The sequence below is a fragment of the Haliotis rufescens genome, unplaced genomic scaffold (genome assembly GCF_023055435.1).
Source record: "Haliotis rufescens isolate VD_foot unplaced genomic scaffold, xgHalRufe1.0.p SCAF_7, whole genome shotgun sequence".
In the NCBI taxonomy this organism is placed as follows: Eukaryota; Metazoa; Mollusca; class Gastropoda; order Lepetellida; family Haliotidae; genus Haliotis; species Haliotis rufescens.
The window spans coordinates 22,561,228-22,581,253 of record NW_025964361.1 but is presented as its reverse complement, the minus strand read 5'-3'; the positions used below and the strand labels follow the sequence as shown (position 1 = coordinate 22,581,253).

The 20,026-nt window shown below is 42.9% G+C and overlaps 2 protein-coding genes across 3 annotated transcripts in view; both read right to left on the bottom strand.

Moving 5' to 3' along the window:
- Positions 1–5,044: 5,044 nt before the first annotated feature.
- LOC124139856 (RING finger protein 150-like) lies at positions 5,045–8,283 on the bottom strand. Its single transcript, XM_046507237.2, has 2 exons — positions 7,358–8,283; positions 5,045–6,218 (listed from the first exon to the last, which is right to left on the bottom strand). The coding sequence occupies exons 1-2, from the start codon at positions 7,875–7,877 to the stop codon at positions 5,890–5,892; spliced, it is 849 nt and encodes a 282-aa protein (XP_046363193.2). The 5' UTR covers positions 7,878–8,283; the 3' UTR covers positions 5,045–5,889.
- Positions 8,284–11,492: 3,209 nt separating this feature from the next.
- Positions 11,493–20,026, bottom strand: part of LOC124139846 (gem-associated protein 5-like) — a 212,996-nt gene continuing 204,462 nt past the window's right edge. Inside the window, exons 25-28 of one of the 2 annotated variants that reach the window (XR_007219116.1) lie at positions 19,615–19,777; positions 17,601–19,006; positions 13,275–16,753; positions 11,493–13,215 (exon numbers count right to left, since the gene is read on the bottom strand). Coding sequence is in view for 1 of the 2 variants with exons in the window: in XM_048388307.1 (XP_048244264.1) it covers positions 16,553–16,753; positions 17,601–19,006; positions 19,615–19,777 (1,770 nt within the window). In the remaining variant the exon portion in view is untranslated. Of the gene's footprint in view, positions 16,754–17,600; positions 19,007–19,614; positions 19,778–20,026 lie in introns of both variants that reach the window. The other variant, XM_048388307.1, reaches the window with a different exon arrangement.

Sequence of the window (20,026 nt, the reverse complement as noted above, 5' to 3'; positions counted from 1 at the left end):
TGATGTACAGGTCAGTGTCCGTCTGGTGTACAGGTCAGTGTCCGTCTGTTACACAAAGCAGTGTCTGTCTGTTATACAGAACAGTGTCCGTATGTTGTACAGAGCAATGTCTGTCTGTTATACAGAACAGTGTCCGTCTGTTATACAGAACAGTGTCCGTATGTTGTACAGAGCAATGTCTGTCTGTTATACAGAACAGTGTCCGTCTGTTATACAGAACAGTGTCCGTCTGTTACACAGAGCAGTGTCCGTCTGTTTTATAGAGCAGTGTCCCTCTGTTACACAGGGCAGTGTCCATCTGTTACACAGAGCAGTGTCCGTTTGTTACAGAGCTGTGTCCGTCTGTTACACAGAGCAGTTGTCTGTCTGTTGTACAGAGCAGTGTCCATGTGTTACACAGGGCAGTGTCCATGTGTTACACAGAGCAGTGTCCGTCTGTTACACAGAGTAGTTGTCTGTCTGTTGTACAGAACAGTGTCCATCTGTTACACAGAGCAGTGTCCATCTGTTACACAGAGCAGTATCCGTCTGTTACACAGAGCTGTGTCCGTCTGTTACACAGAGCAATGTCCGTCTGTTACACAGAGCAGTGTCCGTCTGTTACACAGAACAGTATCCATCTGTTACACAGAGCAGTATCCGTCTGTTACACAGAGCTGTGTCCGTCTGTTACACAGAGCAATGTCCGTCTGTTACACAGAGCAGTGTCCGTCTGTTACACAGAACAGTATCCGTCTGTTACACAGAGCAGTGTCCGTCTGTTACACAGAGCAATGTCCGTCTGTTACACAGAGCTGTGTCCGTCTGTTACACAGAGCAATGTCCGTCTGTTACACAGAGCAGTATCCGTCTGTTACACAGAGCAATGTCCGTCTGTTACACAGAGCAATGTCCGTCTGTTACACAGAGCAATGACCGTCTGTTACACAGAGCAATGTCCGTCTGTTACACAGAGCAATGACCGTCTGTTACACAGAGCAATGTCCGTCTGTTACACAGAGCAGTGTCCGTCTGTTACACAGAACAGTATCCGTCTGTTACACAGAGCAATGTCCGTCTGTTACACAGAGCAATGTCCGTCTGTTACACAGAGCAATGACCGTCTGTTACACAGAGCAATGTCCGTCTGTTACACAGGGCAGTGTCCGTCTGTTACACAGAGCAATGTCCGTCTGTTACACAGAGCAATGGCCGTCTGTTACACAGAGCAATGACCGTCTGTTACACAGAGCAATGTCCGTCTGTTACACAGAGCAATGGCCGTCTGTTACACAGAGCAATGTCCGTCTGTTACACAGAGCAATGTCCGTCTGTTGTACAAAGGCGTAGTAGTAGAAACTGTCTCAGGGACCGGGTGATAATCTGTTTATTGAAACAGGTGGTATTTGTCTAATTTATCTATATATGTTAATTTAACGTCATGCAGAGATTGTCATTCAATCAATCAAAAATCTCCACCATCAATCATTTTTAATTCGCAGTGGCCCAGTTTTGAAAGTACCTATTCACATTTTTGTTACGAATGAGCAAAACGTACACACGATTTCACCTGGAGACTTGTTTGTGAAACAGATTATTTCCGTGGTGTACACAATCCTACAGTGAGAGTCATTGTCATCCAAAGACATTGATCCTTAATCGATAATGTCAGAGCGTTAAAGTTTCGAGTGTACAATCGGCTTGAACTTTGTAAATGCATAAGATTCGAGAAAGCACGGATTGTACATATTATACATCAACATCTGGTGTAGAAAGCCGGATCTATCTGCCATGTTTGTTAAAGAATTAGTAACGGGTATGCTGATATATATACGGGTATAATCCCTTGTACTTAATACCCGTAGTGAGACATAACCCCAGGTCCCCGATGCACCAGAGAGATACCTGTAGATTATGGTCTGACGGACGGGCCAAGTCGCCAACATTGGATGGTCATGCTGTCAACATTTTCAACTCAAATTTTGTTGGATGTCACTATCATAACTTCTAACTTATCTGTCTGGCAAATGAAAGTTTACACTCATGTTTGATGGTGGGTAAAGATGACGCAAACCAGAAACGGTTTATCGATAGTGGTGTATTTGATACGGGTATAATACTTGTGTGGGGAGGACCATCTGAAACAGATGGTAGTAGGAGCCAGTACCACAACACAGCGCCACAGCAGAACTCCTGGCCACCTACATGTATGTACTCAGTAGAGGGTGATGTGATGTGCAGGGATGTGAGGCAGGCGTCGGTACTACACAACACAGCGCCACAGCAGAACTCCTGGCCACCTACATGTATGTACTCAGTAGAGGGTGATGTGATGTGCAGGGATGTGAGGCAGACGTCGGTACCACACAACACAGCGCCACAGCAGAACTCTTGGCCACCTACATGTATGTACCCAGTAGAGGGTGATGTGATGTACAGGGATGTGAGGCAGACGTCGGTACTGCACAACACAGCGCCACAGCAGAACTCTTGGCCACCTACATGTATGTACTCAGTAGAGGGTGATGTGATGTGCAGGGATGTGAGGCAGACGTCGGTACTGCACAACACAGCGCCACAGCAGAACTCTTGGCCACCTACATGTATGTACTCAGTAGAGGGTGATGTGATGTGCAGGGATGTGAGGCAGACGTCGGTACTGCACAACACAGCGCCACAGCAGAACTCTTGGCCACCTACATGTATGTACTCAGTAGAGGGTGATGTGATGTGCAGGGATGTGAGGCAGACGTCGGTACTGCACAACACAGCGCCACAGCAGAACTCTTGGCCACCTACGTGTATGTACTCAGTAGAGGGTGATGTGATGTGCAGGGATGTGAGGCAGACGTCGGTACTGCACAACACAGCGCCACAGCAGAACTCTTGGCCACCTACATGTATGTACTCAGTAGAGGGTGATGTGATGTGCAGGGATGTGAGGCAGACGTCGGTACTGCACAACACAGCGCCACAGCAGAACTCTTGGCCACCTACATGTATGTACTCAGTAGAGGGTGATGTGATGTGCAGGGATGTGAGGCAGACGTCGGTACTGCACAACACAGCGCCACAGCAGAACTCCTGGCCACCTACGTGTATGTACTCAGTGGAGGGTGATGTGATGTGCAGGGATGTGAGGCAGGCGTCGGTACTACACAACACTTTCGAAAACTATCATACAACTTTTAAAGTGAGAAGTATATTGCGCACATTTGCTAAAAATAATTTTATTTTTTTGTTTGGGTTGAAACGATGTATCACGATGCGTGTTATGATTGAATGTATTGATAATATAAGAGTGATGGAATTCGGCATACTTTGAATTATGGTAAAGTAGTCATTTCTTGAAGAAATGGCGTTAGTCATTCAGCGCTGTGTCCATTATCCCGTAGTGATGGATCGAACAAAGGTTGACAGCTTTCAACACCCATGCACTACTTTCACGACAGGAGACACCAAGAACGGTTTCGCGAGCAAACACTTTAACCACTGAGCTACATAACGCGCTCATTGACCTTAAACTCGTGTCACAACCAAACCTACTGATAATACTCACAGTGAACATACAGGTAGGTACCGGCGAGAAGCTTGCATCGGCGATTAGTGACTCGCCAAGATACGACACGACCAGATCTTGGCGTGTGACATCAGGGATTACCAGACCAGCCCCCGACTAGACATTTGATTAATATCCACTACGGAATATCTTAGAAGCATATGAAGGAATGTATATCACATGTATATCGGAGCTCAAGTTGACAGATTAAGTGTGTTTACGGCGGTAATAAGAACATAAAATCATTGGGCTGATAAGAATTCTTCAACAAAGACCACTTTAGTCATTGACAGTACTCCTTATATTACACATAGGGTCGCCGATATTTAAGAATTGACTTCAATATTTTTTTCGTTGTCGTAGGTGTAACGTAAAAACCGTTGTACAAACTTTGCGGAATACGGTAACACAAGCCCCGTTCATGTGGTTGTCAGCCAGTCAGTAAACAGAACTCCGTTAGTGGGCGTAGCCTAATTCTTTATAAAGTTTGTGGAATCATAAAATGAAAGAATTATTGCTTGGTTAGCCCATCAAGTGCCACAGAGTCATTTGTAATATGTGTATAGCCAGTAAAGGGAATTTAGTCATTCACCCCGAGCGTTATAGTTCTTCATGCTGATACGCTAGTTTATTCTTAGCGTAGATGCCCATAGCAACGTAAGGTCTTTTGAACGCATAAATATTGAAGATGGGCTATCCATTTTCTGGAACGCCTCAAACGATTTATGTGACTTCATTCCAAGTCTCAACTTGAGAGCAGGAATTTAACATTTTTCAACATTTTCTCAAAAAAAGACCATGGGCAATGTAAAAATTATAAAGCATAACCTTCTCGAAACTTGGAATTGTGGATCAACTGTCCCGCGTGAAGTGATGTTGAGCCCTGGCGGAATTCCGAGTCGCGAGTAGCTTTTTCTCTAATTATAACGCCCAGTCATCTAAGGCACCGCGATTCGCTGTGCAGAGTTGCGTCCCTTGGGCACGCCAGAAACCTATGATTGTGGGTTCGAATCCCGGTTCGCCCCGATTATGTTTCTAGGTTTGTCAGCACCATACCCGTGCTCGTGGGTTTCACCGAATAGTAAACGTCTGAGACTTGCATCACTTCGGGATTTCTTCCCACATTTAGCTGACACGCCGTGATATAACTGGAATACTGTTAAAAGCGGCGTTAAACCAAACTCACTCACTAACTCACTCGCTGTTATTATAACGTGAGAGTGAGATCAGTGTCACGCCGCTTTGAACATTATTTCATTTATTTCACGCCGTGTGAAAGTAAATCCTACAGTGACGATGTTCGTGCCATCCTGATTTTGCCACAATGTTGCCCAAAGTGAATTGAGGCAAAATCAAATCTCAAGGCTCAAATCTCAGAAGAAGAAACGTAGCAGAGATTATACGAAGGCTTGAAGCAATCAGGCTGAGACACCCGCGGGGTCTGTGCACGAGAGATTAAATTTGTTCAGTATTTGAACCATAGCAACAAAGTTCCAAGTCAGTACGGACTGTTGTGCTCTTATATTTATTCCAGAGACCAGATTATCATAGTCAGACAAAAGGTTTATATCATAATATCAGTCACAAGTAAGAATTGACCTACTATATGTCATCCATCAAAGAACTACCCACGCCTGGTGACCATTGTGACCAACTAATCCCCTTATCTGTGTCAAGTAGACTTGACGCCTGATGACAGGGTTACTGATCACCATATAAATAAGTCTGGAGCGCCATGGTAAAATGTCGAACTAATTTAAAGGTCAGTTCATAAATATAAAGGCTTTTTATTCCAACAACCCGGTTAAAAAAAGGTTATGAACATGACAACCAACTTAAAATTGCAATCAGTCTGTACAAAGCTTCATTGCAGCTCGTAACACATTCGTAAGACTCTAGGTAAGGCGAAACATGTCGCTGTTCGGACATTTTATACAAAGCATAACGTCACGACTGGTGGCACCCTCAAATCAATGAGGGGTCATGGGTGGCCCAGTCATCTAAGGCGCCGCGATTCGCTGTGCAGAGTTGCGTCCCTTGGGCACGCCAGAAACCTATGATTGTGGGTTCGAATCCCGGTTCGCCCCGATTATGTTTCTAGGTTTGTCAGCACCATGCCCGTGCTCGTGGGTTTCACCGAAGTGGTAAACGTCTGAAACCTGCATCACTGCTGACACGCCGCGATATGACTGGAATACCTGTTAAAAGCGGCGTTAAACCCAACTCACTCACTCACTCACACTCAAATCAATGGAGTAGTGTTTAATGTAACATCAAACAAACCATATTAAATACATTTCTGATAAGAAAAAAACATAGAGGTCACTGATAAAGATGCACATTTTGTACTTCTAATTCATAATTCGCTGGCGTTCTCGCTGAGGTATCGCCTCCCAATCGGCAGTCCTCTCAAAGTATACTTGTGGTGGATGGTGAACCTTCTTCTTGAACACACACACGGCACCTATAATAGCCAGGACGATGATCACAGCGAAGGAAATGGACACGTGTGTCTTGTTGATGTGATAATTGTTATAACTGACAGTATAATGGTTGGAGTCATCGTTTGTTTGTGTTTGGTTCACAGCGATGTACATCATGACGGTGATCCCCCTGTCCACCAGGTCCGCGATGTAAGCACCGTCGCTGTCAGGAACAGATATAGCTGCCACCCCTTCAGCTGTAACACCAATTATCATACATCAGTTTCTCCGGGATATTTTTTCGTTAATTGTTTTATCTGGGGCAGACGTCTAAGATGCCGCAATTCGCTTTCGAGAGTTGCGTCCCTTAGGCGTGTCAGAAACTTATAATCTGTGATCGAATCCAAAAATTGTTTTCTCGGTTTGTCAGCACCCTACCCGTGCTCATGGGTTTGACCCAACTGAACAAAACTTTTAAGATCTGCATCGCCTCGTCATTTACTGCCATATAAAGCTGACACGCCGTCATATAACTGGAATAATGTTCAATCCGGCGTTTAACCAAAGTAACTCACTTCAGTACTAATTGTTTAAACTAATAAATGAATATCGTTTGCGCAAGTCAGCAATATTCCAGCGGCATTAACATTAGGAAGTTAGGCAAACCCTTGGTTGAAAGCACGAACAACGCATGATGCCGCCGGGTCACAGTGACACAGAATCGCCAGGTCACACATTGTCACCACCCGATCATCATTTTGCTCGGCTTTACGACAGACATGGATCCACGAGAAATCCTCACGGGATGAGATTCGTAAACATAAGGATATCATGAACCTATTATGCTTCTAATACACGCCTGTACTACTTACAGCAAGTCCTTAACGCTGTAGTTAGCACTATTGTAGCTGTGTGTGTAACACAAGTCTGAACCAAACAACCCAGTGACTGAAAGCATGAGCATTGATACGAGCAATGTGCCACGGTGACACACATTACCATCTGATCCTCATTCTAGCCCACTCTCACGACGAATCAAAACGAGGTCCTGAAGACTTAATCTCACCCGAAAACTCCACACAGCGTATACTATTTAGACACCAACCTTTTACTTTTCGTTAGGGGGGTGGGGTGGTATTTTTCAGTACATCCAACAAATTTATTAAAGGATTTATACTTTGGTAAACCATAATGAGAAACATGATTTCCAGCATTTTCGGAAACACATTATTTTTTATATTTAACTAGTCGCATAATGGAATAATTGATGCTATTGATAATAAAATTAGTCATTTGTTATTTAGAAGCTGAATGTTGGTGCTTGCAAAATGATATGTTTATACACTAGGAGTCCAAAGTGTTACGGTATACAAACCAGACGAACAAAATTACCAACCGTCATGTTTCACAGCATACGTCACCTTCCCCGTAGATCCATTGCCATAGACAACGACAGCGGAGGCATTATATTTCACAGCTTTGGCCATCTTCTCTAACATGGGGCACTCCCCATGGGTAATCAAAGCTATCCAACTAACCGGAGGAACTGTCATACTATAATCGTCACAGCCATGTGTTTTGCCTGTAACAGTTTTAACGTGGACGACTCTACCTATCACAGGTTCCAACCTGGTCAACTTGACTCCGGCTGCAAATCTTCCCTTGCTGCTTTCATACGACAGAGTGTCATTCGTTGTCTCCCGTCTGTAGGATATGTTGAAATATACCTTGTACTGCGTCTCCGCCACCGTCGGCATCGCAAGTAACGGTGACAGTAACAGCATCACCATTGTCATCTTGGAGAAGAGACGTGTATTTGGTGGCCATATTTGATTTTTGATTGTTTCTGGAACCAACTTAAAAACAGGTTCCGTTCTGTTACAATATCTCACCATGGCGGGACTTTCTTGCACCATGTTGGTGCACAATGAACGCTGCGCCTCTATCGTGCCACGTATATGTATGATCTATGTTCAACAACATTGGTCATCGTCATTCATAACATTTCGACATATGAACGTTTCAGAATATAAACGCTCCCTTCCATCTGCAACAAAACACCGACACCTGGCGTTGTGTCTTGAAATCAAACATATCCAATCTTCTGAACACAATTTTGAATGTTTATATCGAACACAGTAGGTAGTTTGAGCCGCTATGACCTGAACTACGTCGCGTTCTTGTGTGACGTCATGCTATTGATATTGCTTTACAACGGTACTGTTCACAAGGTCACTGTGAAGGTCAGGTGACGTCGGTAGAGGGTTTATGCGCATACTAATGTGGACACAGTTGCATTTAACTCCCAGTCTTGTCCGCTTTTATTCAAAACTATACAACACCGTCCGATTTTAGAACAGTTTTTTTCTTTTCTTAAATGGGTTAGTATTCACGCACTTTAAATAGGAATTTAAACGCCCGCCTTTTACAATGGCATACATATGGGTGTAACTCGTACACGATTGTTACCGCTCATGCTTCTTAACAGTGTGACATCGTGTTTCCCAAGCCAGACAGCCTAGGTCGCAGCTCTCTGATATCTATCACTGGTTTGCCTGGCCCATTATTTATTGTTCGCCTTTAAAACAACATTCACTCACTCACTCAACTCTCTGTAGTGATCACGGTTAACCGCTCACTCAAGTTTCACAAATTACACCTTTCATGCCGAATGGTTCATATGTAATAAAATATACGTTACAAAGATGTGTGCGGGCGGGTGTGAGTTTGGCTTAACGACGCTGTGAACAGTGTTTCAGTTATACGACAGGGTGCCAGCTTGATACCCTTGTACAACACCACCTGTGGGGGCCATGGTCTCTAATACTGTGCGAACGACCCATAACTGCAGGTGGTAGATAAAATGCTTAATTTAAGTGTCATTCACGTCATTACTGAAACCACTTGAATGCCTAACTGCATCCTGAGACTCCCTCACGCCCTTCCTGGACAAATTACTGGTCTGTTCGTCGATGCAATCCTGCTGTCTGCTTTGTGTGAAACGTTCAGGACGCAATACATTACACTGCATAATGTTGAGACACCTGTAGCAGCTGAATACAGCCGTAATGGATCAATGGCTGTGTACGTTCATGTGGACTATTGTATTTAAGATCTGATCCATGTCAGTGCTTGAATATCATAGCCATGATGATAATGGCAATGGGTCACTTGGGTGTTCCTATCATCTTGGGATAAACTCGATGGATGGGGAGCATTTCCTCGGTGTGTGCAGGCAATGTCTAACCACAAACATCTTGTGTTCAGTTCAACGATACAGTGGCGTGATGTTCTTAAATTGAGATATGTTTATTTAGTAAATGAACACTTACACTTTATTTAGCAAGACGATAGAGGCTTGCAGCTTTTGTAGTTGTAACATGAGATTACATCTTACCAGATTGTGTTTGTTCAGAATGGACGAGACATGTAACGCTGCAATATGATGGCGGTCTGTAAAAAATCAAGTCTGGACAAGATAATCCAGTGATCAATATCATGAGCATCGATCCACGAAATCAGGGTACCATGTCACTTATCAACCTGGCACCGATCTATTTGGTCGCCTCTTACGACCATCATGACTTGCTGTGGACGTATTCTTACCAGGAGTTACGAGTATATAGCGACGTGTGTGTGTGTGTGCGTGTGCGTGTGTGTGTGCCAATTTTATGCTGCTAGCTAACTGAGATATCAAGTCGCAGTTTAAGATGAATACCCCACTCAGACACAGTATGCTACTCTGAGCCGACCAGTCCTTGTTTAAGCCCCCTTAATGTCGGACGCCAGGAAGGGTAACAAGTACCATCTTTTATTTCTTTTGGTATGACGCGCCCGGATCGGACCCCCGACCTTCCACTCTCCGGCAGACCCTCTACTACTAGACCATGGGGGCGGTCCAAATAATTACGAATGGGAACATATCCAAGTGCAGAAAGGTGAGAAGAACAAGAACTGCTGCATCAGAGATCACCAATCCGTGACCTACTGCTGTCCGACTTGACCAAACACACAGTTCAGGACACAATCTTGACTTCATCCTGGTCAGAGAAATGCAGTATGTTTCTGGCTGCTTGTTTGTTTGTTGTTTAACAACGCACTCAGCAATATTCCAGCTATATGACAGCAGTCTGTAAATAATCAAGTCTGGACAAGACAATCCAGTGATCGATATCATGATCCACGCAATCGGGATCGATGACATGCATCAACCAAGTCTGACCACCCGATCACGTTAGTCACCTCTTACGACAAGCATAGCTTTAACGCCATGCATGGGTTGCTGAAGACCAATACTCAACATGGGTCTTCAGAGTTGTTAATCTTTATCAATGTAATGAAATGTAGTGGTGGTTTAGGAACACACTCTGTTTATATCAAGTCTACGTGTAGTGTCAGCTGTAAAATATTCACAAGTTGCATCTCCCTTCATTTGATTCCAGAATCAGTTAGTCAGAATAAGTTCCCACTACCTTTTTAAGGGCCAACCATTGAGGATCATGTGGTTAAGTTAGAAAATGCTGGTGAGGGAGAAGCTTATAGGCGGAGTGTGTTGCCTGGGCAAGTGGCTCTGTTTGAAATGTGCCTGTTCACCCCCTGGGAGGATGAGATGGCCATCTGGATGCAAACCTTCTGGTGCCTAACAGGCATTGAGTTGTATACTCCCAATGGAAATTGTTGATTGAAGCCCTGATAGGGGTCATAACTGGGTAGCATCAGGACCTAGACTAACATCTAGTCTCTGAAATGAACATATCCTACATAAAAAAACAGTTGTTCAGTTATCTTAATAAAAATATAATAAAAAGGAGCCCAGTGACTCTCTTCCTGATACTGCAGTGATCTAGACTTGCCAAACATTATAGACTTGCATGGGCTGTATTTGATATATATTTGTATCAGGGTCTTATGGCATGGATGAAGAACAATATGAATATGCATTAATATTATTATTATTAGTTTCCCAGGCCCCAGAACAACCAATGCACACTACTAGTCATGTCTTATGACAACCAAGAATACGACCCATGAAGACCCAGGATGAGGTCTTCAGCACTCCATGTTTGCTGTAAGAGGTGACTTTGCTTGTTGTTAGAGGCGGCTAACATGATCCTGATCGGGTGAACAGGCTCCCTGACTGGGTTCATGCATGTCATTGTATACCATGGTCAATTATTTACAGACTGACGTCATATAGCTGCAAAATTGCGGAGTGCTGCATGAAATAAGAAACCAACCAACCAAGAATACTGTTAACTTCATGTACAAACAAACTCCCTGGGGCCACGTTAGAATGAGTCCCCCTCAGCCTATATGTATATTTGGGATAAGAAGCACCTTGATTTGGTGGGACTGTATACTTTTGCCTCAATGGCACGATACGTTGCATATAATATCAACCAGTGGTTTGTCTGGCACACACACGATTTATTTCTAGATGCTGGGATATTGCTGCAGGGTTGAGAACATTCACTCACGTTTGTACACATTTCTGAAGAGGGCAGTTTTCTAATAAATACACAAAAATGACATTATCAGTAATTTTCTTTATTCACAAATTTAACAATCATAAATCTTGTATTTTTACTTTGTCAAACAATAGTGACACAGAAATACTTTACCCATCTTCTGTTCATTGGCATTGCACTGTCAACATGAGCAGCACACAGAAGCAGAAAACAGAAGGCAATGCTTTGATCTTTTCAAAACACTTTGAGGCAAAGTTTACATACAGTCCTAGCTGGGTGAAAAAGTCAACTGGTGAATGCACATTCCTTCAATGAAATAACCATGTATTTCTGTCAAGCCTAGTCCTCAAACATTGGTTCCGTTTCATCCAAGTCATGAGCTGGGATTATCATGTGACTCCATTAAATCTACACATGAAACAATACTGATAAAATACATCGGTGACAATGACATGATCAAGTTCTTTGGTAGATACAGAATAAGTTCATTGGAGAAAAGTAATGTGGTTTTAATATACTTGTTCCCTGTCAACTTCAGCAAAAGGAAATGCCATTACACTTCCTCCATCTTTGTCTTCATCAAAGCAACATTCATACAATTCTTGGAAGTCACAGTATATTTTTTCCTCACAAAGAATTTATTTTTTTCAAAAATAGCTAACAAAACCAGCGTACCCAAGGTACAGAATCTCACCTTCATTGAGTACTTCAACACTTGAATGACAATGCTCTAAAGTCCATTTTGCAATATTTTCAAATGCAATAAACAATATTTCTGAAAAACTGAAAACTATGGCTCTGTTGGTTGGATATTAAAGAAAGGAAACTTTCAAAGAGTGTTTCCAATTGTCACAGATACTTCTGTAATAATTATGACCTGTCATGACTGCTACTGAAATTTTCATGTTCCACATGTGTAAATACGATATTGACATGCTCAGTGGTTTGGGGAGAACAAATGTTAAAGTCAGTGCTGGCAGATGGTGGACAGACAGGGCTAAAGACACAAGCTCACATTGATAATGTCAAGGTCAACCACGGGTGACATCAAGGACAATGCATGAAACACTACATTGGAAACGGAAAAGCTAAACTCCACAAAAAGTATCACAACTGGCCTAGCACTTTGATGCACAAATCAACAAAACAGTTGAAAAAATCCAAAACACATTTTGAATACAAACAGAAAATCAGCCAGCATGACTTCTTTCACACAAAAATAGACAAAATCACCTGACACTAATATTTTTTCTTCTGTAGAGTAACATATCTCACAAATAGCACAGTGTTTAATAACATCCTCAGTCCATCCAGTACCTCTGGTGAATCTGTTACATGTATTGTGCACAGTTGTTAGCCTGTCCAACTGTCACTGTACAGCCCACATGGCTATAAGAGTTGTCTCCCTTGACTAACAAAAGGGGCATTTCACACCAACTGATTCCAGTCGGTCTCTTGGAAGAGTGTTACCTCTCCTTTGTTTCAATGAATATAAAGAAATCTTCAATTGCCACTGTTAACTAAATCTGTCTAACTTACTTCATTATAGGGCATTCTATTAGTGTAATGGTTCTGTAATTTATTGTTGTACTTCAGTCTTCATAAATCTAGGCCACAACATTACATCTTTCATTATACTAGTATGCAGTACTACAGCTTTCATACACCTTGGAAGCAACACTGCAGCTTTCATAAACCTTGGAAGCAACACTGCAGCTTTCATAAACCTTGGATGCAACACTACAGCTTCATAAACCTTGGATGCAACACTACAGCTTTCATAAACCTTGGATGCAGCACTGCAGCTTCATAAACCTTGGAAACAACACAACAGCTTTCATAAACCTTGGAAGCAACACTGCAGCTTTCATAAACCTTGGATGCAGCACTGCAGCTTCATAAACCTTGGAAACAACACAACAACTTTCATAAACCTTGGATGCAGCACTACAGCTTTCACAAACCTTGGATCCAGCACTACGCTTTCACAAACCTTGGATGCCACACTAAAAACTACAACACTACAACTTTCACAAAGCCAGGATGCCACACTACAGCTTTCATTACCCGACTGTGCAAGGCTAGAATAATCCTGAAGCTGTAAGCCAACAGCCTGAGTGACCCAACCCTGAACCTCAGAACACAAGACTGACTCCATTAAGATCGTACTGCAAACCAACTGCCCCATCACTGGAGAAACTGCAAATTCTGTGATGTGTAGAAACTGTACTGTGCTTTGTGACTGATTGACTTTATGTAGATTGTGAGTTTTGAAATCTTTTATTCTAATTTTGACAAATAGTCTAAATGACAAAACAATTTGTAACAAATCAATGTTTCTTAAAAAACTTCCAGCATGTACTTTGTTAAATATGTTTTATAGATGCCAATTGTACCTAAATTCATGAAAATTTAGTCCAACTGAGGTAACTATACTGGATCCAGTACAGGTTTGTGTGAATACCACTGACATGGTGAAATCCTAAAGACTTTTTACTGAAGATAAGTGAATCAGTTGGTCTTTAATCTTTACAGTTCGACTAAGGCATCTGAGTGTAAGACGGCAGCCCAGAGTGATGCAGATCACAGATGTGTAAATTTTCATGAAAACTACGATCATGGGTAAGGTGCTTAGAAACCAACTATCATAATCTAGGTGAGAATATCAAGAGTTAAAGACCAGCCGATCTTGGGACTGTCTTCGAAATATGTCAGAAATAATACAGGTCATTATCAACAGAGAGAGGCAATGAGATGTGAAGAGATCAAACATGCAACTGCTGCGTGATTGTCCCAAATCATCAGGTCTGAATCTACACATGGGCAGCCAGACTAAGAGACAAAAGGGAAGCACACCTGAAGATTATGCCATTATAACAGAAAAAAACACAAATAACAATCAAATCAACAATGCCATTTATGGTAGACGTTTCTTTGTCAGATAAACCAGAAACATGTCCTTATCAGAACTACTTGTATTTCTGCCATACATCAACATTGGCCTATGAAGTATTGCAGGATAGGGGTTCACTATGGTAATGGACCCGGTATGTCATTCTTTACTAAGGCAGGATGGGAATCATTTGTATGCCTGCCATCGTTGAGGCCTCTCCATAATATGTGCGTGTTCCCGGTATCCTGATGGTTGATCAGTCTATAATCGGCAGACCAAGACCAGAAACTTTCATTGGTTTTCTTTGAGTTGCACCATAGCTCTTATTACTATCCTAGTATTGTCTGTATTGTATGTAAATAGCACACATTTGTTCCACTTCACAATAGATAAAACAGTCATTATCTGAATTTGAAAGCTGTTTTTTACTATCATTCTGCAAATTAATGTTTTTCAAAGAAATAAAAAAAAAACCCACAAAAAAACCCACAAAAAAACCCAACAAAACAAACCCTACTTTAGGATGGGTTGAATTGTTTAGCGTGATGAAATCTGATACAGTAAGGCAAAAAGAAGAACAAAAGTGAAGTTTAGTCAATAGCAACAAGAACACAATAGAATGACTCCCATTCCAAGGTAAACTGACTGTTGACATATTGAGAGTTACCCCCCTTTGCTGTCACAGCCTTGTGGGGATTCTGGCTAAGATTAGCTAGTTCCCCAGTATCGCTTGTTGTACGAGCAGACTTCAGAGGACAAGTTGGCTGGGTTTGATGACTTGGCCGATAACATGTCATCATGCCCTGATGGCATTGATTGTTGCTCATGCTGTCAATCACTGGTTTGCCTGGTCTCAACCTGTGAAGATCCGGGTTAGAATAGGTCTTCAGCAACCCAAGCATGCCCTAAAAGGCGACTTTGCTTGTCGTAAGAGGCGACTGACAGGATCGGTTGGCCAGGCTTGCTGACTTGGATGATGCAGGTCAACTGCGTGGATCGATGCTCATGATGTCGAGTTACTGGATTGTTAGGTTCAGACTCGATCATTTAGAGACTGACGTCATATAGCTGGAATATTGACTGTGTGGGTTAAACAACAAACAAACCACCCTGTTTCTAGACAATTTTTACAGGCTGTCGTGATACAGCTGGAATATTACATTCAACTACAAGGCTGAAGATAAAGCAGGTGGATGTAAAAAGCAAAGTGAGGCTGACGATGGCTACTTGGGTAACATACTTTAGCAACTGACAAGGGGAAATGCTGAAAAAGACTTTTTCCCACATTATCATGTGTATGTCTTCTGTAGACTGGTACACAACAATACTTGACACCATGAGACTGGTCAGAGTAGATTGTACCATGTCTGGTGATACACAGCACGTACCACATAACTCCACGCAGCATGCACAATGTCAGGGTTTGCTGTTTATTTATGGATTTCAAAGCAGACGATTTTCAAAAAACAAAACGTTTTGGCCTACCATAAATGAAAAGCATATTCTTAGAACAGGACCCATCCTCCTGTATTTTCATTCTGTAATGAAAAATACCCTGGATCAATCTGCCACCATAGCTTCATTCTGAATTAGGTTTGAAGTCTTCATTTAAAACAGTCTTCTGATTGAGTCAAATGTACTAAGGGTTCGCTCGTACGAGGTCACAATTGTGAATGTAGATGTATATTTCAGCATTCAGAAAGAGCATGTTGATTTGTTGCTGACTTCCGGCTCAGTGAAGAGAGAAATTCTGGGGTAAGTCAGTGATGAGGGAACTGATATGATGACGTCACTTCTGAAGCTACGGTGGAGAATGGGTCCAGGGTAATAGAATGGAGACAGGTTACATGGGATAGTTGAGGAGAAACAGGAACAGATCTGGGGTATACCAGTTAGTGAGTACAGGTACGCCTACAACTACCTACCACTGTGGTTATCTGACTGCACTTCTGTATCCAGTCTGGCCCTAACAGCAGGACAGTCTACAGTCACTGCTTCTTCTTGTTGAAGAACAGCTCACATTTACATGTAAGGTATCACAACAATATTGGGATTGAGTCTCAGATTTGTTTGCAAGTTTGGATTAATGTAAGGTCTCCAGATACACCCACTTTGAATACAGTGATCAATGTTGACATATGATACTCCAAATACTACATACAAGATATTTTGCTAGAATGCTACAAAGCACTGTTTGATGTTGAAAGGCGTACGCTATCTTAACTTGAACTTAGACTTGACTCTCTTTTTCTGGTGAACACTTGATGAGCTTGCTGAGCTCCCTACGCTGATGTGATGTGACGGCAAAGTGTAGAGCCCAGAGGACAAGCAGGTTGTTATATGCATTCTTTGAGTCTCCGTCCAGGTGTGGACAAAGACGACAGACATCCAACAACACCTTCACGCTGTCAAATGGGTTGGGAAAAGAAACCTGAAATAGAGAGTGATGACGTCAAAGTAGAAAGTACATCATGACACAGAGAAGTCTGAAAGTATTGAATATGCAAAATCAAATATGCATTTGTTTCTAAAAGCCAACTGGTATGTGTTTAAAACATACTCTGATTTAAAAAAGCATTTTTAATCGAATGCTGGTATAGTCAATTTAATGCTAAACACACACTATCGTGATATTACTGCCCAAATATTACCCCAGTCTTGACACTGCTACATTCTTGGACCATGCTGGTTGGCTGGTTTGTTGTTTAACCCCGCACTCAGCAATATTTCAGCTATATGATGGCGGTCTGTAAATAATCGAGTCTGGACAAGGCAATCCAGTGATTGACATCATGAGCATCGATCCACGCAATTGGGATACAATGACATGCATCAACCAAGTCAGCGAGCCTGACCACCCGATCCCGTTAGTCGCCTTTTACGACAAGCATAGTCGCCTTTTATGGCAAGAATGGGTTGCTAAGGACCTATTCTATCTCGGATCTTCTCGGGTCTGGACCATGCTGGTAAATGCCATACTTCAGAATATATTTTCCAACCATCAAACCGAACTCTGATCATACATAATCCTTGAAAGCAGACCTTGTATCAGATTTTTCAACCAGTTTTATGCTGCTTTCCAAGAAAGCATCACGTTAGTGAAATACCTCTTCCAAGATACACTTGACCACTCCTGATGGTCATCTACATAGTTCTATTCCTACTGGACATCCAGTGTGCCCTGCCAATTCCCATTTTGTTGCCTGTTACAAGAAACTACTTGAAACTACTCAGCTCCCCAAACAGAAAATATGAGAAGTCCATCTCCATCTACTCACCACAGAGCTGTCTGGAACCCGCTTCAGTTCATGCATCACATACTCCTGCTCTTCCTTCAGCACTGCCATGGTAACATAGGGCCTGAAATACTTCTCATCTACTGGCATTCCATACCACTCATCCGGCACATTGATGTATTTGGCTGGATTCAACACACAGCTGGCCTTCCTCGGTCGGGAGTCCACACTCTCACTATTATGTGGCTCATCTTCCCAGAGAACCTTCCGAGACTTGGCAAAAGTTTCAGTTCCAGAAAATGACACTAACTCAATGTCTGATGGATCAAGAGGGTTGCAGAGACTGGCCACAGTTCCTGCTGCAGCAAGACCATCCTTGAGTCCATTAGGAACAGTGGAGTGTGCTGATGCTGATGGTGATGATGGGGATGCTGCCTGAGCACTCCCCCCATCACCTGCCTGACTTGAACCTGTGTTCTCTGTGGCATCCCCACTACTGCTGAAGCCGTTGTTATTGTTCTCTCCTCCAGCTGCTTGTTGAGGAGCTCGTTTGAATACTCTTGACTGGTGGTCCTTGGATTTGTCTGCCAGAAGGTGTTTGGAGATGGCTTTATGAATGTAGCCAAGGGTCTCTGTAAGAGAATGCTTTTTGGCCTGTATATCCCAGAGCAGGCCTCTGGATATCTGTTTCAGTTTGGTGATTGATAACAACTGAACACTGTCAGCAGTTTGGCACTTTTTGGATACATCCCTTTGGTCATGGCTTTCAGATGGAATGGAATCCTTATCCAAGGCACTTTGCCCTCCTTGGGCACCATCAACATTTGTCCCACTTGCACCCTCCAAGACACTTACATCCTTCTCACAGCCGGCATTAGCCTTGCTTACATCCTCAGAAATCTCTTTGGAATCAGTTGGAATATCTGTCTGACCTTGACCAACTGAAACAGATTGACCTTCACCTTGTACAATACACTGACCCTGATCATCACTTGATATTGCTGGTTCACTTTCACTTTTAACCTTGGAGGAATCCTGACTGCGAGATAAAACAACAGACTGGCCACTTTGACCTGATGCAGACTGACCTTCACCTTCAACTGGATTATCCGACTCTCTAAGAGTCAGCTGCTCAAGATCCACATTCGCCTGGACCTTGAAGTCATCATCTACAGATGCTTCTGCAGTCTGACCTTGAGTGAGGGAATCCTCCAGTATGGTGTTCTTGAGGTAATGCAGGATCGCAAGGTAGTAGTAGGCTCGGAGACAGTCTAGCTCCCGACAGCGGAGCCCCGAGGTGGACACACTGTCATCCTCCTTGATGTCGGTGAGGTAGCGTTTGAGTGAGGGTGCCTTCCCGGACCCCTCCACCTCCAGGTGGGCCTCCATGCTGATGAGGACTCGCAGTGCCGTGGCTTCCTGCTGCAGCTTCAGGAGGTACTTGGGACCTGAATAAACCAAAACACATCACTGAGGACACTATCAAACAAAATCAGAATTCTCATTTGTATTTCACAAATCATTACTTCTTTCATAAAAGACAAATTTGGAAGGACACCATCATACTAAAGAATTATAAAAATTATTATTTCTATCACAAGGATCGAGTCCATGAAAGAAATGACATCACACAATGGCTGCAACAGTGGTAGCATCATGTGTAAATGAAACAGATGAGCATCTCACGCTGCGCTTGTAATGCACAAGTCAGTGTGGTCTGTGTGACATTAAGCTGTGTCACAGCAATGTTCCTTCAATCACTATGTTGGAAATCAATCCTCTGTCACTGTCAGGAAATGTTTACACCACCAGGCTATGGTGCTGATAATTGTCCCGAAGATTCACTTTGATAATCATTGAGTCTTTTGTCCTCATGAAACTTTTCAGCATAATCCATCTGAAGTGACCAAATGGTCATCCGGGCCCTTTCCCCTGACATTATACTCAATGACATTAGATTATTCAATCAGTAGCTCCACCCATACTGGGCTGCCTAGGAGATGGAAAGACTGGAAATGTTTGTTGAATCTCTGACAGGATTTATGAGCGGACTCACCCAGGGGCAGCATGAGCTGACACACCGCCTCCATGAGGTCAAGCTGGCCCACGGTGTGCAGTGTGGACACTCCATGTAGCAGGTGGTTGATGGCGGAGGCGGTTTCACCCAGCAGCACGGCCAGCAAGGACAATGTCAGGTCCATACACACTTGGAACATCAACTGAAACAATCACATTGCATGGGTATTGATAGTCTGTGGAGAAATGAAGTCATGGCTGTGCAGAGCAATATCCCTGTGACCCTAACAGACTTTATTAGCAAATCTCTGCAAAACATGTGAATGATACAAGACTTTTTGCAGGCAGTTTCCATTAAGCAACATGTCAACATTCTGATTTAAATTAGGTGGTGAGGTGAGGTGAAATTGGGTTTAACGTCACGTTCAAGATGATTGAACTTATACAGTGAT

Bases quoted from the DNA above. Each gene is read 5' to 3' on its own strand.
- LOC124139856 (XM_046507237.2), bottom strand. From the start codon at position 7,877: ATGGTGCAAGAAAGTCCCGCCATGGTGAGATATTGTAACAGAACGGAA. The intron at 6,219-7,357 runs GTTGGTAATTTT...TTGGTGTTACAG, and splicing joins GTATGCTGTGAAACATGACG to CTGAAGGGGTGGCAGCTATA.